Source organism: Drosophila subobscura, chromosome A (genome assembly GCF_008121235.1).
Source record: "Drosophila subobscura isolate 14011-0131.10 chromosome A, UCBerk_Dsub_1.0, whole genome shotgun sequence".
NCBI lineage: Eukaryota > Metazoa > Arthropoda > Insecta > Diptera > Drosophilidae > Drosophila > Drosophila subobscura.
Genome location: NC_048530.1, coordinates 15,834,454 through 15,856,370, shown reverse-complemented (window position 1 = coordinate 15,856,370; position 21,917 = coordinate 15,834,454). Strand labels below are relative to the sequence as shown.

At 51.3% G+C, this 21,917-nt stretch overlaps 3 protein-coding genes across 3 annotated transcripts; 2 read left to right on the top strand and 1 right to left on the bottom strand.

Annotated features, from left to right (window-relative positions):
• Positions 1-329: 329 nt before the first annotated feature.
• LOC117897905 lies at positions 330-2,515 on the top strand. The gene is made up of 4 exons (XM_034806986.1): positions 330-533; positions 626-1,212; positions 1,278-1,974; positions 2,035-2,515. Exons 1-4 carry the CDS (start codon positions 427-429, stop codon positions 2,114-2,116), a joined length of 1,473 nt encoding a protein of 490 aa, XP_034662877.1. The 5' UTR covers positions 330-426; the 3' UTR covers positions 2,117-2,515.
• Positions 2,516-2,651: 136 nt separating this feature from the next.
• LOC117897895 (coactosin-like protein) lies at positions 2,652-8,188 on the bottom strand. Its single transcript, XM_034806975.1, has 3 exons — positions 7,714-8,188; positions 2,960-3,283; positions 2,652-2,900 (listed from the first exon to the last, which is right to left on the bottom strand). Exons 1-3 carry the CDS (start codon positions 7,762-7,764, stop codon positions 2,784-2,786), a joined length of 492 nt encoding a protein of 163 aa, XP_034662866.1. The 5' UTR covers positions 7,765-8,188; the 3' UTR covers positions 2,652-2,783.
• Positions 8,189-9,932: 1,744 nt separating this feature from the next.
• LOC117891135 (cholecystokinin receptor type A) lies at positions 9,933-16,386 on the top strand. The gene is made up of 4 exons (XM_034796346.1): positions 9,933-10,813; positions 14,991-15,191; positions 15,260-15,734; positions 15,804-16,386. The coding sequence occupies exons 1-4, from the start codon at positions 10,180-10,182 to the stop codon at positions 16,276-16,278; spliced, it is 1,785 nt and encodes a 594-aa protein (XP_034652237.1). The 5' UTR covers positions 9,933-10,179; the 3' UTR covers positions 16,279-16,386.
• The last annotated feature ends 5,531 nt before the right edge of the window (positions 16,387-21,917 follow it).

Sequence of the window (21,917 nt, the reverse complement as noted above, 5' to 3'; positions counted from 1 at the left end):
TATTTAGTTTTTTAGTTGTCTCATTAGTTGTTCAAATTCCCTTCGCAAAGGAAAAGAGCTTTCAAAATTCCCTTAACTACCAAAAGAGCTTTCATGGTGATAAATTTGTACTAAAAATGAAGTTGTCGACAACAGGTAAATACGTCACAATTAATTCCAGTGGCCGAAAGCGAAAGGGAACGTAAGGAATTATTTTTCATATTTTATGGTATATTTTTGAATATGAACGAATATATTTCGGTATATTTTCGAGGCCCTGACGGTATATTTTATAGATAATTTTGCGGTAGCACTGTTGCTATGGTCACACTTTTAATTCCTCATTTTCCAACACCAGCACGCCCCGCTTGCTGTAGTTTTTTTACATTGCACAATTTTTCATAGTATTAAATATCTAGTAAGATTCCCCCTTTCATATATAGAAATATGGCTGGCAATAAAACAATGGACTGCTGTGCACTAAGCCTCGACGAGATCATCGAGCGGCGACAATTGCGGCCCGCCCATGGCGGCCGTTCAATCGACAAAAAATTGTAAGCGACGAAAAAAATGCACAAAAATGGCGTTCTGTTGATTTTCTATAACCCGCTACTCTACCTCTCTCCCTCTCTCCCTCTCTGTGCAGCAATCCAAATAACAACAACAACAAGATGCGAAAACTGGTAAATAAGCAAGCGTTCAAGGCGGGCACAGGAATGGGCGGACCGTCGGACCAACCGTCCGCCTCTCGCACCTATGACGCCCGCAACAAGATCATACAAAAGACACGTGCAAAAATCACCGATGCCCGAGATAAGCTCAACCAGAATATGCGCGAATCCGGCATCGATGCCCGCCAGCTGCTCATTGAACGAAAGAAGCTGCTGCGCCCCATGGAGGATCCCCAAGCTGCCATTTTGAATCAGGGCCTGTCGCGCCTGATGATGGAGCGAAAGAAATACCCGCCAAATGATATGCGCCTACCCATGTCCCTGAAATACACCCACGCGGAGGAGGATGAGGACGAGGATGAGCGTGGCAGGCAGGAGCACATGGGACAGTTTGGCCAGCGTTTGGTCACCATGTCGAATCGTTCGGTCAACGATTACTATAGTCAAAAGGGAGGCGCTTCGGGTGTTACACGCTCCTTCAACTCCAGACTGAATCCCTCAGCCAAGCCGTTTGCGCCGCGTGGCTATGTGGATCACGACAATATGCAGCATCTCGAGGATGGTAAGTGGCGTCGCGTCGCCCACTCGCTGACTCTGACTCTGAGGCTCACTCGTTATCTTTTACAGAGGAAGTCCACACCGCTGTGCATCTGAGTGGCAGCAGCAATGTGCCACCGTCTCGCTATGGCTATGCCAACTTCAATATGAATCGCGATGAGGACGTGGAAATGTCGGCGGCTCCGATGCTGAATAACATTGCCAGCGATCCGTTTGCCATATACGAGACGGCGCGCAATCGGATTGAGCGGCCCATGCTGGGCCAGGCACCGCACATTGAGGCTGAGCCGCAGCACTTCGATCGCAGTCGGCGTCAGCTGGCGGCCACCTCGAATCTGTCCGACTCGTTGCGGGCACGCCTGTTTGGCGGCGAGCCCGACCGTCGCGTCTCCCATGGCATCTATGCCAACGAGAACAAGTCACTGGCCAACAGCGGCTCCAATGCCGCCCCATCGATGATTCTCTCCATGTCCACACGTCGCTCGCCGCCGCTGGGCATGGCCAACAACAAGAAGGGCTACCGCCTGCTGGTGAGCAATCTGCACTCGAACGTGACCACCTCGGACATACGGGAGCTCTTCAGCGACATTGGGCCCATGTACGATGCGCATGTGGTGCGTCCCGGCACCGCCGAAGTCATTTTCAAGATGCTGGAGCACGCCGAAATAGCCGTCGACTCGTACCATCATCGGGAGTTCGATGGCCAGCCCATGCATTGTGTGCTGATCAATCCTCACTCATCCAATCGCTCGGCACACTCGGCCAGGTGAGAGTTGCCACCCCCCCAAATATTTATTTATCACTAATAATTGTTGTAATCCTCCAGCTCACGCACTGTAACCACAAACTCATCCGGCGTCGAGGTAGACATCGACGCTCTGCACTCTGTGCTCTTTCGTGATCGCTGATCGACTGCTGGGCTGATCCACGGACAGACGCCATTAGGAAATTAGTTAAGAACCACAAAAAATTCAACTAAAGACACAAATTTCATCTTTCAGACTCTCAATGCAAATGTGCACAACTTTCGAATGAGTTTCTTCATCAATTCACCCAACACCATGAAGCAACTATAAAGGAGGTCTCGTCGGCAAAAATAGGCAGAACTTGCCAGTGAAAAGTTCGAGTGAAAGGGCTCTCGCTGTAACCTTCCGCATTGACAAGCCCACGAGCACTGAAAATAGGCAGAAGTAGCGAGAAACTCTGCCACCGACGAGCCCTCCTTATAGTTGCTTTGTGCCCAACACAACACCAACACAAGACAAAATAAATAAAATACTTAACTAGACAAGTTGCTAGGCGAAAGACAAAGCGCAGTCGAAGATGATTTTGAGGCACTGTACAAGTGTGGCCGTTGATGCTGACAGATCGCTCCTCTTGTGAAACGATTGGTTTTTTTGTTGTTGTTTAATGTCTTTACATATTACATAAATTTATAATTGCATACAATTAATTCATAATTAATTAAGTAAGTAAGAAAGAGGGGCGCAGTTTGCTGGGTGAGCCATTTGAAGAGTTGCACACAAAAAAAAAAAGAAGATAACTTGCAGATCGTCGTCGTCGGCGGGGCCATATCTAATTGTCCCGTATGCCCGTGCCATAGTTGGCACCACCGGCACGGTTCAGCGCCTCGCGGAACAGGCCAATGTCCAGCTCGGGCTCCACGCCCGCCTGCAGCTCCACGGCAAAGTTCTGCAAAGGGAAAGTGAACTTCAAGCTGTATTTCAACTGCTGCTGCTGCTGCTACTCACATTGAGGACATCCTTGATGATGGCCTTGTCCGTGGACATCTTGGCACGCTGAATGACGCCCACCTCCTGGCCAATCCACGTGAGGAATATGAACTTTTTGCGCTTGGACATCTCGTCGCCCATCTGTATGCGTATGTAGCCGAAGGCCCGCTCCGAGTCACCGAACTGCTGACGAAACTCCTCAAAGCACTGGCCCCGGCCATGGACAATGATCTGTGGCCCATCGAATTTGAAGACCGCCCACTCGGTGTCTGTGAGATCGGAGCGCACGTCCTCGTATGCCTCGCGTATGGCGTCCTTGTCCAGCGACGTTGCCAATGGCATCTGCCAACCAAAAGACACAAAAAAAGGCGTGTGAGTGAGTGAATTAAAGATTATTGAAGTGGCATGAATCATTGCCGCGTTGAGATCGTTGCCGCCAACGCGCTGGGGTTTGCCTCTTTGCCGCTTGCCTTGCTTCATGCTTCAAGTCCAAGTCCCACTATCGTGCCACTGGGTACCAGCGATAAAGACTGCTGCTGCTGCTGCATGTGGCTGTCCGTCCGTCTGTCCGTCCGTCTGTCTGTCCGTCTGTGTGTGTTTTTCTGAATAAATTTATTTATATGGCAAGTACACACTCAAACGGACGGACAGTGGTTACTTTCGCTTTCAGTTTCAGTTTCGATTTCGATTCGGTTTACGTGTCGAGGAAGACGCAACTGAGACACGCCACTCTGAAGTCATTAAAGTTTTTCCCGGATTAGTGCACCCATTCATCCATCCATCCATCTACCCATATCTATGTTTAGACTCTGTCTCTGTCTCCCTCTCTCTGCGATCTTGAGCGCTGTTCGATCGCATTTGCGCGTGTCAATTTGTTGTTGAATTTTCAATCAGAAAGCGGGTCACAGATTTGTCAACTAATCTTTGAATCTGTGCGGCACAAAGAGAGACGTTTGCCCCCCCACCCCACCCATAACTGGCAAACAAAAACTCAAGCGCAGACTCAGGTCTAGAGGCAGGAACATCCAAAATAGACATCGAAATGGGAGCTACAAATTGGTGGGGGAATGAATGGAGAAGCGATTCATAATGCGTTCAATGACCGCGCGACGGCCCGGGCCGGACTTTCGTCTGTGAGAAAAATCAATTAGAAAAGCGCAAAGCGATTTGGGAGGAGAGTTGCAGAAGCAACGGCAAACCTCTGCCCGACAGCAACAAATATTAGAAGAAAAAAATAAAAAAAAAGACGACGTCCAAGCCAAACAATTAAAGAGACTAAAAAAATGATTTAGGCGACGACTTTCACGACGACAACAACGGCAAACGGCGATGAGAACTTTGCGGTGCGGTGCTTGCCGGACCTCACACACAGCGCGGATGGCAGAGAAGTCTCTGCTGAGGCTGAGGCTGAGGTCTGAGAGTGGAATTAATTAGTCAAAAGATGCGAAATGCGAATGCGAAATGTGAATGCGAAATGTGTACGAAAAAGTGGCCAGAGAATGGCCCAAAAGTGAGCAAAGCATGGAGACAGAGACAGAGACAGGGCCGAAAGGCCAAGCTTGTGGGGTTGGTAGACACAATGTTAATGGCTAAAATTAGCCATATCCTCAGCTGATAAGCACGATAGCCAGGCCCCGTCGTATCTCTGATAGCAGGCACTGTGACAACAGAAAGCAAATTAGATCCGATGCGGCAGTGGCAGCAGCAGCAGCAGCGGCAACAGCTGCGACTGCGCTGCTCCACAACAGGGCGTGGCCGTGGCTGATCACTCCAGATATGAAGCGGCCTTATCGCTGGAGGAGCAGGAGGAGGAGGGAGTATTGGTTGAGGGAAGGAGTGCTGAGAGTAGAATTGACGTCTGGAGTGATAAGAGAAACACCGCAGAGCGAAACACACTTGAACAATTCGAATTGATTTACAGCTGGAGGATCGCTTTGCTCCAATTTCACACAACATAAAAGTCAAATCTCTGGGTGCTTTTGTTCGGGGGGTTAGCGCTTAGTCACAGCTGCAAGAAAGGTGAGGGCGGGGGACACGTCATGCACTTGTTCATGTTTTCAGCGATAAATGTTAACACGCTCAGAATTGATTATTGGCTGACGAGCCACAGCCATATACAATGTACACATGTATGTTTGTATACATGAATCTATCAACATATGTGTATAAATATTGTGTGAGGCTAAAGCAGTAATTGCAGCTGGAAAATAAATGCAGCTCTAGCCAAGCATGATGGAAATCGAAGCGAAACTGAGACGGAAGAGCCGCTAATAAATACCTACCCTTGTGCACAGGGTATTAATATACAGCAAACAAAACGTTTCCGCCCCATAAAACCAATACGAGATTATGCACCCAAAGCCACTGCAATGTTGCTAGACTCTCTCCTTTGGGTATCCTTTTATCAATATCCAACACTGGCAGCAGCAGTGGGGGTGGCCTCTGACTCGCACTGCTGACTAACGCACTTCAGATAAGTGACAATTTCGAAGGATTTCGAATGAAACAAAAAGCACACACACATAGTCATAAAAGCGATACAATAATTCGCAGAATATGGCAATGAGAACAGCAAACACTGCCAGAGATTCCCTGAGTCACATCCTGAGCAGGAAGCTAAAAGTTTTCGCCTTAGAAATAAGTTTGCAAACTGCTCACCGATTGGGATTCGATCGCTGCAAAACAATTTGGTGACAAATTGCCGCGAGAACGCAGCAGCGCAGCAGCAGCAGCAGCAATGCATTTCGGATGACGTACTTGCGCAGCAGCAGCAGGAGCCGGCTTCGACTGCGCAGTCGGCGTGGCGGCCAAGCGTTCATTGCCTCTGGCCGGGTCTGCCGCCTGTCGCCCTGTCGCTCCGTTGCTCCGTTGCTGTTCTTTTTTTAAAGTACGCTGCTGTTTCTGTGTCTGATTCGTCGTTGTTGTTGTGCCTTAATATTTCTTCGTTTTTCGGGTTACACACACACACACACACTAGCATATGCATATGTATGTACGCAGCGCATCCATGAAACAAAGGAGCAATCTGTTTTGCTGTTGTTGTTGTTGCGTGAGTCACACTTGCACACGAAGGTGACGAGATCCTCTCTCTCTGTGTGTATGACCAGAATTGGCATGCCAGGAAGCGAGCGAGCGAACGAGGGAGGCCAGCCGAAGAGAAACAATCTTGCATATTCGAATGTTTCCCCTCTCCCACTCTCTCTCTGTGCAACTCTTTCTTTTGCGCTGCCAATGAAAGCTTCAATATTTGATATTGGTTTTACAGCTGAATCTACCACTTGACATTGATAGCAGAAGCCGGCGACGCCGACGCTGTCGCCAACGCCAAACGCCAACCCCCAAAGTTGGCAGTGATGCAGCTGAAAAAGCTAACGACATTGTGAATACATATTCATACTCATATAATGTACATGTGTGTGTGTGTGTGTGTGCTGTATTATTTATTGGCATTGCTACTGACAGCTCACCACCCCCTCACTTCCTCGCTGCCTTGCTTTGACGCATTTGTTTCAATTCCACCCAATTGTTGCGCTTTGTTGGGACTTATTGACTGAGCTATAACCGTAAATGGTCGTCTCCGCCAGAGATTAGCTGCCGCAGAGTGAATTGAAGTGCGGAGAGTGGAGAGTGGAGAGTGAAGGAATTACGCAATTGAAGTGCATGATGAGCGATTCGATCTGCAGAAGGGCACAAACGAGATAGATAGGGGCCTCCTCCCACTGGGCATGAACTCTCTCTCCATACACACACACACACACACACACACACACACAAACAGGGGAACATGCAGTCAGCACAGTCAAGTGAGGGGGCTGCCTGCGATACTACTATTTTGACAGCTGAAAAACGCCGTTATCTACGAAAAGAAAAGTGTTGAACAGCGCTGCCATTGTGGCTAGCAGCCGCCGCCGCATAAACCACATCAATAAGATTCTGATACATGTGTATATGTACATATGTAAATATGTATGTATGTATGTACTATGCATCGACCAAATGTAACTGTAACAAGTGCAGCAGCAGCAGATACAACAACCAGCCGACAACTCGCACTTGAACTTGATACTTGCGTCTGCGGCACGGCACTAATAACGATATGCACACAGACAGAGGGTCAGATGCGTATCTTGCGCGTCGCCCCAACGGCGGCAGCGGCGGCGGCTGCTGCATCCGCCCCCGCATAAGGAGGCACTAAATATATGCATGCATGCATGAGTGTGCGTGTGTGTGTGTGTGTACCTTTTCGCTTTTTGTCTCTCCTTCGTGCCGTTTGGTCGGATCTCGGGTCTGTGGTCTGGGGATATGGGGAACCGGGCCGGTTCTTGTGGACACACCGCCAAAGTCAGAGTTATTTTAAAACCCAACATGCCCCGCCACACACGCACACCAATCGCAAAGAGATACACACACACAGGCAGACACACTCAATCGGTCTGGGCCCAACTTCCAGCCTTTGGGCTGGTCCCGTCCCTCTTCACAATCGCTGTCTCCCATTCTCAGCCTCATTCGCTCTCCCATCTCCCATGTCTTTGCTGTCTCTGTTCTGTTCTGTTCTGTTCTGTTGCCCCGTTTCTTTTGCTCTCTTGTTTCCACATCGAATCTTTTATACATAATTCTTAATTTTCGGTTGCTTGCTTGTCGTTTGCCGCACTTATTACTTTCTGTATACAGTATTTATGTATACATCAATATGTAAATGTACATATGTACATATGTATGCACATTTATGTATGTATAAAATATAGCGCCCTGGAGGACTACAAAGTACTCACCCTTCTCGGCTTGCTCTCCACGATCTGCTCAACCTCGATGCCGTCCGACATGGTGGATTCTTGGGAACTGTGGGATGCTGCTGCAGCAACGAAAATTTGCACGACGAGGGTCCGGTCCGGTCCACTGGGGATGCTGTTGCTGGGACGCTGCCGCTGTGGCTGTCTTTTGTCGGAGATCGGAGAGTTCAACGAATCTCTGCCGGTCGGCGTCGGTCGCTCTTCTGGCAGCTGGGGTCAGGCAAGCGCAGTTCTTCGTCTTCGTCTTCGTCTTCTTCTTCCTTTTGGGGCAGTGCACTGTCAGAGCGTCAGAGTGTATTGTCCCAGTCCGCTGTCGTGTTGCGTTGTGTTGGCCAAAAATTTGATTTAATGCACAGAGTATGGCAAGTGACAAACGAAAACAAAAATATGATTGTAACTATAAAAAAAACAGAGCCAACTAAGGCATCCGAACCGTCCAGCACGAAAAAAGCGAATGCGGGCTGTGCCGGCGTTCGCAACTCCAACGAAGAGCGGGGATCGCCCATGACGAAACTATAAAAGGTGGTCCCCTCGGATGGCGTTCAGTGTGTTTGGCTCTATTATTTTTCAGCGTGCTCGCTTGTTGATGCATTTTTTTCCTTTTACCACCCCCATATTTGCAGCAATAAAATTTGCATTTTTTTTAGAATTAAGAGCCTAAGCCAAACAAAATCTACTAAAATAAGGCAAAATAACTTAAACTCTATCTTGTAATGGGCAACTTTTAAACCCATGCCATCATAGGGTTAATCATCACATGATACTTTCGTTTCACTCACACTTACATAAGTACTACGCAGAACCCTTTCACTCGCAGTTACAAGCAGCATAAAGAGTAGAGACTTTTCCGACGGGACCACCTTACATCGTTTCATCATGGCGGGGATCACCGACGCCAGCGCCAGCGCCAGCGCCAGCGCAGCCGCCAATTGTGTGAGCGAGATGGCGAGCAGCCGCAGCTGATAAAGATTCACGGGCAGAGCGGCAGCGGCAGCGGCGATGGCAAACAGAGAGTGTGAGTGAGTGAGAGTGAGTTTGATCGAAGTGGAGAGGCTAGAAGGAGAAGATTGCCGCATTTGGCAACATTTTTAATACCCTTGCAGCATGGTGGGGTGGAGTAATAAGTAAGTGAATGAGCAACGGCACTGTTCTGCGGGGATGACATCTACTCTTATTGGTTATTTCTCCTGAACTTTAGCTGTCATAGCCACATAATCATTAAGCATCAGATATAAAACCGCTGGACTGGCACTTTTTTAGATGCTTCTACGAGTATTAGTGGCTGACAGCACTTTGATCTTCAAACTAATGTAGTGCATCATTTAACAGAGCCTGCCACTGTTAAGCTTGCAGCTTTCTAACAGAGCTGTTAGCTAGCGCGTTGCACGTTCTGTTAATACTACAATTACTTCTTGCAAATTTGAGATAATATAAAATTGAAAATTAAACGATTTAAGTGACATTTTTACTACGCAGCCCCATCAGAGAGGTAATGCAGTGTCTCTGCACTGACTTGGAACATTGCTTAACAGTTTCCCATCATTTTTGGTTTCATAATATTTAATAATTACACTTAAGAAAGGGCGTTGCCACGCCCATTTCATCAAAATACCTTTCTGCCAATAATATGAACTAATACAAAAGGTGGTAAAATTCCCCCAAGTGCCGCACATGTTGCTGCAGCATGTTGCTGTGGTGAGTTTTGAATGCTGCCAGGCGACGCCCATGAAGAAATTATATAAGGGGGGCCCGTCGGCGAAATAAGGGAAACGTAACAATGCTGTCAATAAGTGCGAGTGACACTCTTCGCTGTTAGTGTGAGTGAAACGACAATGGAGTGTGCTGATTAACCCTTTGATGGCATGGGGTTTAAAATTTCCCCTTGCAAGGAAGGGAGTTGAAGTTTTCTTCTATATTTTGATTTAATCTTAGTTCTAAAATAAATTGAAACTTTCTTGCTGCAAAAAATAAGTTATCATATGGTGCGTAGTGAAGGGTTCATTTATGCGAACAAAAATTTGTCCGCGCCCAACCTTCCGCGTCGATAAGCAAGCGCTGAACTCTAAGGGAAATGACACGAGGAACGCAGCCGATGACGGGCCCTCCCTATATAATTTCTTCATGGCGACGCCCGCGCAGCATGTTGCTGCCACGACGTGGCATACGAAGGAGGAGCTAGCAACGCCAGTCAGTTGCCCACGATAACGGTAAACGGTAAGTTAACGTAACGGCAGGCCAGGACGAGCGCTTTCGTACTCGTCCTCCTGAATCAAAGTCGCGTATTTAACCCGTTAGCCGTTAGCCCGGTGCCAGTCCGCGAGTCCCCACCCCGAATTTCTTTTTTCTGTGTGTTTGTGTTTGTGTGTGTGTGTGTGGTGGGTGGGTGATCCTCTCAGCCGGACAATGCTGCTGTGGCATCGCTTTGCCGTGTGATCGCGTCGCGCTGCGATGTACAGCTACAGTGCGGAGGATGCTGCCCAAACGGCCATGGCAGCGGCGGCTGCGTACAGGGCGCTGCTCGACTACTACGCCAATGCGCCCAGTGCGGCGGGACATATCGTTTCGCTGACTGTGCTGCCCTACAACGGCACTTCCCCGTACGCTGGCAGCAACAATAGCAGCAGCAGCAGCAGCAGCAACAACAGCAACAGCAGCGACAGCGACAGCAGCTACGATAATGATGATGGCACGATCCGCAGCTTTGGCGACACTTTCGGCTCGGGCTTCGGCTCAGACTTCGGCTCTGGCTTGAGCTCTGCCTCTGCTGCCAGTCCCAGCGCCGCTTCCATCAGCAGCAGCGGCGGCAACGGCAGCAGCGGCGGCAGCGCGACAGAGATGCCCGTCTGGCTGATACCCAGCTACAGCGTGATTCTGCTGTTCGCGGTGCTGGGCAATCTGCTGGTCATCTCCACCCTTGTGCAGAATCGTCGCATGCGGACCATCACGAATGTCTTTCTGCTGAATCTCGCCATCTCGGACATGCTGCTGGGCGTGCTCTGCATGCCCGTCACACTCGTGGGCACGCTCCTCCGCAACTTCATCTTCGGGGAGTTTCTCTGCAAATTGTTTCAGTTCTCGCAGGGTAAGTTTTTGGGTTCTGCCCTCCGTCATAATCCTTTCTTGGCCGCAGTGTCAAAAGTTGCTTCAATTAGCTCAAATTATTCACGCATAAGCGAAAGGGAATCACATGTGTGTGTGCCCGTGCCTGTGTGTGTGTGTGTGTGTGTGTGTGCCTAGCAGCGAAGGGGGAAACAAAAACAACAAGTGGTCCGTGGGCGCTTACCCCCTTCAGGCGCTGCCTGGCCAAGCATCCCCCAAATAATAATATTGGAATTTGTTATTGGCAGTTCGGGGAGTCCATTTGGGCGCCCCATTACATAACTTCAAATCAAGCAATTGTCTCGGCCCGCACCAAAGGCAGGACAAAGGCTCTTCGTCCTCCGTTTGAAGCTATTAAAAAGACATTTGCAGCATGACGGCAGGAGCAGGAGCAGGAGCCGGAGCCTCTGTAATGTAGAGGCTGTAGACAATTAGGAGAGAGCTGCTTACAGGCCATGTTTATGATCTGGAAGGACACTGTGTCCGAACCTTAATGGCAATTGCTAAGCAGAAGTTGTGGCAGACACACGGAGGGACAGAGAAAGATTTAATCACGAGCCATGGAATGTGGCGGATCTGTCGCTGTCTGTGCCATGTTTCTGCTGCTTTGGGATTCTAATCCAATTTCGCAGAAACAAAAACACACACACACACACACACACACACACACACACAGGCGGTGACTGCGTGACGTGGCGTGGCATACTTTTGGGGGGCATCCCAAATCCATTGCATACTTTTGCGCGCGAGCTGCGAAATTAAATAACAATTCCTGAATGGTCCGTAGGCTGAGGTTGCAGCTGCAGAAATGATATAAAAACACAAAACAAAACATGACAGCGAACAAGAACCAGGCAGAGGCGGCAGGACACGCACCTGGCAGCAGGCTGACACAAGGAAAGAGAAGGAGCGGCAGGCAGGCGGCTTTGCCAGCATTACCAGTGGAGGAGCAGCAGGCAGGGGCAGGCAGGGGCAGGGCGGAGACAGGACCAGGCAGGGATAGGGTAAAGGCGAAGCACAGGACAAGCCAGGGACAAGGCAGGTGGCAGGACACAGCACAAGGACATGGACATGGACATGGGCATGGACTCGACATGGAACAAGCAAACATTACACAACGGCTGCGGCGTGTGGCAAGTGGCGCACAATTATAGCAACACAAAAAGCAAAATTCCATTCGCCTAATGGCACTCCAGCCACCAGGTGGAGTTGAGGTTGAGGCTGAGGCTGAGGCTGGGACTGAGGCACACTTGAAAAAAGGGCAAAGATAGAGACAGAGACTGAGGCTGAGGCAACTACACAAAAAAACTGTCACTTTGGGCTGGAAAACGGTGCGTGGGTTTCGCATTTGAAAGTCAAGGAAGGGGAGGGGAGGTGTGGGGAGGGGAGGGGCTTGATAGCGCTTAAGTTACGGCCAGTTGCCATGGGCCAATATCTTGCAGCGAAACTCTTCACGGCGTCCTGCTGTGCCCACTCGCTACTCGCTGCTCGCTACTCCCTCTACTCGCCACTCGGCGGAATCCTTTCGCCCTCCCCTTGGTAACGCTTCAGGCTGGCATTCCTGCTGCCCCACGCCCTGGCAACACACTCTCCTGTGCGTTTCTACTTGCCACAAAATTGCTGCTGAAATTTCAGTTGAAAAACCAAAATGTTGATAAGCCACTCGGCGACTCGTTGGGTTCTTGCGGCCCAGCAGCGTGTGCAAACAACGAATTATTTGCTGCATGATTTTCATTTTCATTTTCACTCTTGTGGCAAGGCAACCAACAGTATTTATGCCACACAAAAAGAATCCAGGCAGCAAATATGGTTGGGTCGTGGTGCGGCTGCGTCCTGTTCCGGCATAAACTGTAGTTAGCTGGCTGGCTTGCAGGCACCACCCACAGCTATAAGTAGCCAGAGTGGGCGTGTGCACCTGGCCCATTGAGCTGTTAAACATGTGGCAAGTGCCACAGTCAGAGTCACAGTCGGGGCCCACTGTGGACTGTGGCTGCCACACCATTTGCGTAATGAGAAACTCCGAGAGGCAGCGACGAGCCCAGCACTTAGGCCTCAAGCCTGCTCCTGCTGCCTGCTGCCTCGTGCATTGTCCAGTGGCAGCCCGAAACTCGCCTTCTGCGATTTGTTTACGTTCAAGTTTTTTAATTAATAATTTCAAGCGCTGCCAGCGGAGGAACACTTGAAATATCACTGGAAGCCTGTGCCAGACATGTGTGTGCCACATGCCACATGCCACATGCCGCATGTGTGTGTCTGCTGCAGTCAGGCGCTGAGGCGGAAGCTGAAGCTGAAGCTGAAGCTGGAGCCTATCTGTAGCTTGGCTTAGCTAAGGCCAAAAAGTTTTCACATACTCCTCCGCCTGCTGCCGCCTCCGCCTGCTGCCGCCACGCACTTGCGCCCTTTGTGACCCACCTAGCAGCCACTTTGGAGCACTTAATTTGATAAGAAGCGAAACGCCACGCCACCCGCCCCCGCTTTGTCGAGTATTTTGCTGAACTTTGTTTCGCTTTTAACTTAAATAGAATTTTTGTTCGGCTGGCAGCAACTCTGATTTTCGTTTTTGTGGCAGCAAACTTTGCCGCTGGCAAAGCCGCACGGCACCACCCCCGCCACGCCCACTTACAGCCTGCCTGCCTGCCTGCCTTCATGTTTGTGGCTTAGAATGCTTGCACTCTGCGAGCTGAATCATTGAATTTAAATGAGTTGCCACACAAAAGTTTCCTTTCATTTCGCTTCGCTTCGGATATTGAATTAAACACGGAGGCTGGAGAGCGAAATTCAGGCATTGAAGCCTCTGCCTCTGCCTCTGCCAGGACACTCTGTTAAGTGTCTGTCGATGTCCCAGACAAGTTGTCAATCAATTGGCCTGCCAGGGAGTGCACTTGCCACTGCGGCCACAGCTCAGTTTTCTGCTGCAAGTTGACACTTTCGATCATTTCTCAGAGCTGTCTCCTGGCAGTTATTTAAAAGCGAGCGAGGCGCGAGGCAAACGTGACAGCTGAAGCAGCTGAAGCAGGAAGCTGGAAGCTGCTGCCTTTGCCTTTGACTTGGATGTGACTGCCGCCGCACGCACGCACGCACGACTCTGTACATATGTCTGTCCGTCCGTCTGTCCGTCCGTCTGTCCGTCCGTCTGTCCGTCCGTCTGTCCGTCCGTCTGTCAGTGGGCTCATCGCCTCCATGTCTCCGCCTGCTCCTCGAGCTCTTCCTTTGCCCAATCGACTGCTGGGCAGCAGCAACGAGAAATGTGTGCGGTCCAGCCACCCCGTTGCCAGTTCCGTTTTATTTGCGGCAATCAAATTTTATCGCCCAACTGACGCTTATAAATTCCGGTCTGTCAGAGTCGCATATTTATGCTGGCAGTTGCCGCGAGGACGAGGCGGCGTGTCGTATGCGTAATATGCAGCACACGTCGCCCACTGCCACTCGGGCTGTGGGGGGACTGCTGGCTGGGGGACTCCGCACAAATCAAATTCAATCAGTTTGCCGAAAAGAGAGAGAAAAACACTGAATCAGCGGGGGCTTAGGGGGGAGCAACAAATTGAATTTTGTGTGCGAGTCGCTTGCCGCTGCCCACGCAGAATCCACACACACACACACACACACACACACACACACACACACACACACGCACAATGGCAGCGATGTATGTACTTATGTATGCAGACACATGTTTACATATTTTTGTACATTTCTTGTACATTTTGTTGGCTGCGAACTTTGAATTTAGTTGTCAAGAAATTGCACAACTGCCAGCCGAAAAATCAATCAAACAGAAGCTTTGCGCCACCGAACAAAAAAATCAAACACGTAGCATGTGGCATGTGGCATGTTAGCCGTTTGTTTGTTTTAAGCCCAAAAGCGACGCGCGCCCCGCACGTCAATCAAAAGGTAAACTTCAATTTTGAAAGAGTTAAAACGGTGCCACAGCCAGACAGGCGCCGTCCCACTTCCCGCTCCTCCTGCCGGCACGGCTGCTGCCCCCTGTGATGCAAACAAGCGGAACGAGGGGAGGGAGGGGCCATGGCATGGCAGGGACATCTCTTAATATGCAAGGGAAGCAGCAGCAGCAAGCAGTGCCACAACAGCAAGCAAGCAAGCAGTTCCAAGCAGTCTTCATGCGCTCTCCCTCTCCCTCTCTCTCTCTCTACCTTTTGCAGCCGCCTCTGTGGCCGTTTCCTCGTGGACTTTGGTGGCCATCTCCTGCGAGCGCTACTACGCCATTTGCCATCCGCTGCGCTCACGCTCCTGGCAGACCATCAGCCACGCCTACAAGATCATTGGATTCATCTGGCTGGGCGGCATCCTCTGCATGACGCCCATAGCCGTGTTCAGTCAATTGATACCCACCAGTCGGCCAGGTGAGTAGCGGACTGGACGGACTCCTTGAAGGCACTCTCTTTCGCTCTCTCTCTCCCGCGCACGGCAGGCTACTGCAAGTGCCGCGAGTTCTGGCCGGATCAGGGCTACGAGCAGTTTTACAACATTTGGCTGGACTTCATGCTGCTGGTGCTGCCGCTGCTGGTGCTGTGCGTCGCCTACATACTCATTACGCGCACACTCTATGTGGGCATGGCCAAGGACAGCAGCCGCCTGGTGGCCATGCAGCAGACGCCACCACCAGCTGCGGCAGCAACGATCGGTGGAGCGACAGCTGCTGCTTCCAGCAGCAACTGCGTTCTGCTGCTGACAAGCCAACCCCTGGCCACCGCTTACACAGAGAGCAGCAACAACAACAATGGCACAAGAGCAACAACAACAACGACAACGACAACGACATCCCCGCAACAGCTGATCGCCACCAGCAGCACCACCACCAGCAGCACATTGACGACAACGACGACAGTGACGCTGGCGAAGATGTCATCGCCCAGCATGCGCATCCACGACGCTGCGCTGCGCAGGTGAGCCAAAGTCCCGCTGTGCACTGCTCAACACTGCTTGCTGACTGCTCTCTCTCTCTCTCTCTTCAGATCGAACGAAGCCAAGACGCTGGAGAGCAAGAAGCGTGTGGTCAAAATGCTCTTCGTGCTGGTGCTCGAGTTCTTCATCTGCTGGACACCGCTGTACGTGATCAACACGCTGAGCATGTTCATTGGACAGGCGCTGTACGAGTACATTGACTACACGTCCATCAGCTATCTGCAGCTGCTGGCATACTCCTCCAGCTGCTGCAATCCGATCACCTACTGCTTCATGAACGCCAGCTTTCGGCGAGCTTTTGTGGACACCTTCAAGGGCATGCCCTGGCGGCGGGCAGGCGCGGGCGCGGGTGCGGGCGCTGGCGGCATTGCGCTGTCCGCCAGCCAAGTGGGCAACAACAATGCGAATGTCAATCCTGGCCTAGCCATGAGCATGACCAACTGGCGCACGCGCTCCCGCCACGAGCCACTCAACTCGGTGGTGCACACGAGCAGCGCCGCAGCCGCAGACAGTCCCAGGCTATAAGCTTGCGGGACTAATGTAAATATGTACATGACGGGAGAGCTCCCTCTCCTTTTTTTTGATCTAGTACTTATCGTAAAGCAGTGTAAAAATTAGCACATATTCGCTATCTATTGGTGTTTCAGAAATTCTTCCTAAGGTTGCAGCAAAAATAAAACGGAACTCAAACTCAAACGCTTAAATAACAGTTCAACAATCAATTCATTTGGTACGTTGCGCAGTTGCATTTTGCTTTGTGCTTTGTGCCGTGTGCATGCGAGTGAGCAGATCTTAAGCAGCGCAGTCGGCTCAGGCAGAGCGTTTGAGCTTCGTGTGTCCGAAACGCAGCCGCAGCGGCAGAGAAACAGCTTCGTGTGTCCGAAACGCAGCCGCAGCGGCAGAGAAACAGCTTCGTGTGGCCGCAGCGGCAGAGAAGCAAGAAACGTTTCTGCGCTTCGTGCCTGTTGTTTGCTGCTGCAGCGGCAGAGAAGCAAGAAACGTTTCTGCTCTTCGTTTGTGTTGTTGGCGCATGCAAATGCATTAGAACATGCGAGTGAGCGTCTGCCTGCGTGCCGATCCCCTCACCACCCGACAGCTGAACCCCAAAGCAGGTAGCAATGTGCCAAAGAAAGCCCCCTCTCTCTCTCTCTGCAGCTTACTCTCCTCCTGTGCGACTCTCTGCGAGCTAAATGGATGACGTAGATCCGTTATGAAGGTACATTTTTCGTTTCGTGTCTCTTGTGTGTGGCTGTCCGCTTGCCGTTCCCTTGGTACAGTGGATATTCGATATAATCAGTAGAAATATTTTGAATCTGCTCAGTTTTTGTTGCTTTTGCTTTTGATGTTTTCGACTCTATATATGTACAATATTTGTTCAGTTCCAATAAGCATCTTAACTGCAGGCACTGTGAAAAATCAAAAGGACAAGCCGCTTAGTTGGGGCCCACGGCGCAAGTGCTTTTTGCCTGTCAATTGTAGAGGGTCGCACTTGAGTTTGGGCTGTGGTGCGGCAGGGGGGGGAGTCACTGTGGACTTTAACTCTTTGCCCCCCTGCCTGCTCTGCCTCTTTGCCTGTAAGTAGCCAGTCACCTCGCTTCGTCGCCTTGTCGAGTGGCAGCGGTGTCGACAATTAGAGCTCTCCACAGTCATGGCTGCTGCTGCTGCTGCTTCTGCTGCTGCTGCTGCTTCTGCTGCTGCTGCTGCTTCTGCTGCTGCTGCTGCTTCTGCTGCTGCTGCTGCTTCTGTTGCTGCTGCTTCGAGTACGCTGTCAGAGCTGATTATTTCCATCTCGAGTGGAAGTACTGTGAAGCAGCCCACGTCCACACGGACTGCCCAGGAATAGGCACTCGAACTGCCACCCAGCCTCTGCCCATTGTGCCCAGACTCTGCCCTTCCTTTCCCTCCGTTCCTTCCTCACTGCCCGCTCATCGCCCTGGGCCACACTTTGATTTGATTTCGGTGTTTGTGGAGTGGGAAAGCAACGAATGTAAATATCATAATTTCAACTAGTTCTGGCATAAGTTCTGCATCGAAAAGCGATGCCCAAACGAAAGACAGAGAGAGAGAGAGAGAGAGAGAGCCAAGAAACTGTTGTCGCCTGCAGAAATGTGCCACAGAGCGCCCGGACCTCAGAGCAGGTCGTTAAGCAAAGAGCAGCCAGGAGCTGCAGGCTCTAGCTCCTTGGGCCAACTTCTATGTGGAAGATGTATGACCATAAACGAGCTGTTGTCAGCCCGAGCAGCAGAGAGAGGGAGAGAGAGAGAGAGGGAGAGAGAGTCTGCTTGGTGCTTTAGTTAATTTAATTTATGGCAAATATCCCCTGCGCTCCATTCGCATAATCAAGCAATGCCGCAGCCCGCGTGCCTCTCTCTGTGTGGCCCCAGCAAATTGGCAATGCAAGACGCAGGACTCCCACCCCTCCCCGCCAGGGCGTGGGGGTTGCAGTTGTCTCGCGTCTCGTTGAGGATTTATGTAATTTATTTGATACGCTCTCTCTCTCCCTCTCTCTCTCCAGCGCCTCACATGTGGCTCCGCCGCCACGCCCCAGCAGGCAGGGAGGCAGGGAGGCGGCAGAGGCTGATGGCTCCTCATTGTCCTCATTGTGCAGCGTCGACAAAAACTTTCACAGCTCTTGGTTTTGATGTACACAAACTGGAAGGAGAGGCAGAGGGATAAGCACTGGGATGGGCCCAGGGACGGGGCCTGGCAGAGGCTCAGCCTGGACAGCACTTGGGCAGAGCAGAAGGCACCCTGCGAGGCCTTGACAGCTTCTTGTGGCATTATTCATGGCATATCGGCATGGTCGGGCCACTTGCCATAGTTTCGTGCCACACACATATGCCGCAATGCCGCAATGCCGCACTTCCAGGAACAACTCATTAGTGGGTGAGTGGATTGCCGGCTGGATTGTTGCCATTAGCAGCAGCGGCAGCGGCAGCCCGAACCTTCCACCTGAACTTCAGCTTGCCACATGCCACATGCCACATGCCAATAAACTCAACACTGACTGAAAGTGAGCCAAAACAAGACGAGACTCAATGAGAGGCTCTTGTCAATTGCTCATCAAATATGCACGACACGCGCCCAACCTGTCCGAGGAGCAGCAACAGTATCCAAGCCAGCCACAGGCAAAACACCAAGCGGAGAGGCCAAGCGGCTGCTCCATTGATGATGGAAGAGGGAGGAAGTGGCTGACCGACAACCCCACGCTGATGATACGGAGGGGCTGTCCCTGGCTGTCCATGGCTGGCAACTGCCCGCCTCGGGCTGTGGCTGTGGCTGCCTGAACAATCGAAGTCGCACGCAAATTTCACTTGCCAGCATAAGGATCGGCACGTGCACAAGTCCTGTGTGTGGAGTCCTGCTGCTGTGTGTGTGTTGTGGCTGAACTGAATGAGATTTGAGCATATAAAAAGCTGATTAGAGCCCAAGGGCCACATGAAGCCAGGTACTGGGAAGGCGCACAAAACTGTGACTGGAACTGTGACTGTGACTGGGTGGAGGACTGGCGAGAGGACTGTGGAACTGAGCGCGCTAAGCGACGCTGCTCAACAAGCGACGACAGCGATTAAGCCACCATGAAAGCAGCAAGAATGATGCCTTCATCCTTCGCTCATCCTCCGCCCACATCCTTCGTGCGTTTGTCTCTCTTTTGGTTGGCTAATTGTGCGTGGCGTCATCAGTCATGGCCAGCAGTCAGAGCAGCAGCAGCAGCTCTAAGCCACAAATAACTCTGCCAAGTGGCAGCTCAGTCTATTCATAATTCCAGCGGCTGCCCCACAGATACTCCTGCACGCTGCCCCCTGCCCCCTGCCCAATGCCGCAGCAACAAATGACAGGATAATCAAATCGAAGTGCCTGGCTCCTGGCCCCTGGCCATGATGAAATATTCATAAACAGCGCCTCGAATTATGGTGCATCCTTCGCTGTCCGCTGTCCGTTAGCCACTGTCCGTTGTCCGCTGTCCGTTAGAAACTGTCCGCTGCCTGCTGTCCGTTAGCCACTGTCTGCTGTCTGCTGTCCTCCACATTTCATAATACCTCCTGGGATATTCACTTGACAAATGACCCTGCACCACGAGGAGGAGCGCAAATCGATGAATCTATCAGTGGCAGGACGGGGCGTGGAACGGTTCCCCGCTTGTTGATTGCCGCCACCAGCCCGATGGGAGGCTGGAGGCTGCTGCCACGCCACAGACCGCAGCGACAAATACTTATGGCTGGCATCAAAGTTTAGCCAAACATTTTGCAAGGCAGTGAGCGAGAGAGGGAGAGCTGCCCCCTCGTGCCAATGCCATTTGCCGCATTCTTGATGCTTCGCTAATTTACTTTTATCTGCCGCAGCATGTTGAGTGCCCCCGCAACTTGCAGCGCGAAGTGCGAAGTGCGAAGTGGAGTGGCATGTACACAACTTATGATGCCGCTCGTGGGGTTGCCTCTCCTCCTGCTTGTGCCGCTGCTGCTGTCTGCTGTCTGCTGTTTATGGCATTGACGTGCTCTTTCCTGTGAAACAATCTTCTGCACATCTTTCGACGACAGGCAGCGGGGATTATGCAAAGCCACAGCCTAAATAATGCCACGCCTAATGTCCTTGTGCTGCCGACACCAAAGCAATTGTCGTGTCCCAGCTGGCACTGCCTCTGGCTCCTGCTCGTTACATGCACATGCCTCTCGGCTCGTTTCTAATAATAAATATTTGCTCAAATAAATGTCATCAAATGGCAAATGGCACACCGCCCGGACCTCGCTCGTTCAGCCATTTAATTGAATTCAATTGGAAAATGCAGCGCCCGAGCGGCGCCTCGAATGACACGACGGAAGACACCCCACAGGCAGGACAGGCATCCTCCTTCGCCACAGCGGACATTGCTCTCCGCCTGGCAGCTGCTGCTGCTCCTCCTCCTCCTCCGCCTGGATGCTGCCTTTGTGTGCCAGCAAGTGGCCGCAAGTGGACGCGCTCCTCGGGGGGGCATCCACGCTGCTGTCGCATGCAATTTGATTCGCATTTTGTTGATTGTGCACTTGATTTTTTGGGGGCAGCAGCGGCCGCAGGGGCGGGGCAGCCACAGCGTCAATGAGCGGACAAACTTCCACTTGAGGGAACGCGCCGATTGGATTTGTCGCCGTATTTTTAATTCGAAAACCCAACCAAATGGAAGGCCACCAGCGGCGGCATGTGAATCCCCCCCCTGAATCCCGCTCCATACATTTATTACGCATACGCACCGCGGCACGTGCTGCAGTTATTTGCTTAGAGAAGTGCCAGCTGAGGTTCCTGAAGCTTGCTGCCTGGCTGCAGCTTGCCACTTGTCAAAGGAAACACGCACACGAGTAGATGCCAGCGGGGCAGGCAGCCGCAACCAAACTCCAGTCAAAGTCAAAGTCAAAGTCCACAAAATAAATGAAATTCCTGCAAGACAGAAAAATGTGTGGCGCCAGGATGAAGTTGCAGGCAACAGCCTCAGCCTCAGCCTCCGCCTCAGTCTCTGCCAGTTGCAGCTTCAGTCCCAGTTCCAGTCCCAGTTCCAGTCCCAGTTCCAGGTGTGTCTCTCTGCCTGCAGGAACTCTCTGCTTTCTGCAGCTAGGAATCAAAAGGTGTGCCACCAGTTGGGAGCCTGCCAAACGCCTGGGGGCACGCACATAGCGCCAGGAACTTTGTTTGCTCTTTTGCCGATTTTGTGCTCCGTTTTTTTGTTGCCTTTTTTGTTGCTTTTTGTTTAGTGCCTCGCTGTAGGCCCAGGCCCAGGCCCAGCAAGGGGTTCAGTTGATGGCTTCTTGGACAATGTTTTACAGCGTTTTTATGTGCCGAAAAAGTGCCGAAAGTCCACCGATGCGGAAACGACAAAAGAAGGCAGCAAGAAAGTAAAAAAGAAGCAAGCAAAAAATCGACAAAAAAGCAAGCAAAAAATCAGCGGAAACAGCTAGAAAAAACAGCAAGCAAACAGGCAGCATTTTTGGCCATTTTGGGGCCACAATTTTGTTGTTTATTTAGCTCAAGCCTAGGGCTCAGTGCTGCCCCCTGCCCCCTGCCCCGCGCGAGTGTTGCATTGCTGGCAGTAAGCTGGAAACCGTTGACTCGGCCACTTCTTGTTGGCATTTGTCACAGTCCAGCGATTGCTTTGTGCGTGCCGTGGCAATAAATCAACATCAAAATCAGCAGCACAG

What these genes read in the sequence shown, in the direction of transcription:
- LOC117891135 (XM_034796346.1), top strand. Translation starts at nt 10,180, where the DNA reads ATGTACAGCTACAGTGCGGAGGATGCTGCCCAAACGGCCATGGCAGCG. An exon ending in ATTGTTTCAGTTCTCGCAGG is followed by an intron (nt 10,814 to 14,990) that starts GTAAGTTTTTGG and finishes TACCTTTTGCAG; the next exon opens with CCGCCTCTGTGGCCGTTTCC. An exon ending in GATACCCACCAGTCGGCCAG is followed by an intron (nt 15,192 to 15,259) that starts GTGAGTAGCGGA and finishes CGCGCACGGCAG; the next exon opens with GCTACTGCAAGTGCCGCGAG.
- LOC117897895 (XM_034806975.1), bottom strand. Translation starts at nt 7,764, where the DNA reads ATGTCGGACGGCATCGAGGTTGAGCAGATCGTGGAGAGCAAGCCGAGA. An exon ending in TGGAGAGCAAGCCGAGAAGG is followed by an intron (nt 3,284 to 7,713) that starts GTGAGTACTTTG and finishes TTTGGTTGGCAG; the next exon opens with ATGCCATTGGCAACGTCGCT. An exon ending in TCATCAAGGATGTCCTCAAT is followed by an intron (nt 2,901 to 2,959) that starts GTGAGTAGCAGC and finishes TTCCCTTTGCAG; the next exon opens with AACTTTGCCGTGGAGCTGCA.
- LOC117897905 (XM_034806986.1), top strand. Translation starts at nt 427, where the DNA reads ATGGCTGGCAATAAAACAATGGACTGCTGTGCACTAAGCCTCGACGAG. An exon ending in TATGCAGCATCTCGAGGATG is followed by an intron (nt 1,213 to 1,277) that starts GTAAGTGGCGTC and finishes TATCTTTTACAG; the next exon opens with AGGAAGTCCACACCGCTGTG. An exon ending in CGCTCGGCACACTCGGCCAG is followed by an intron (nt 1,975 to 2,034) that starts GTGAGAGTTGCC and finishes GTAATCCTCCAG; the next exon opens with CTCACGCACTGTAACCACAA.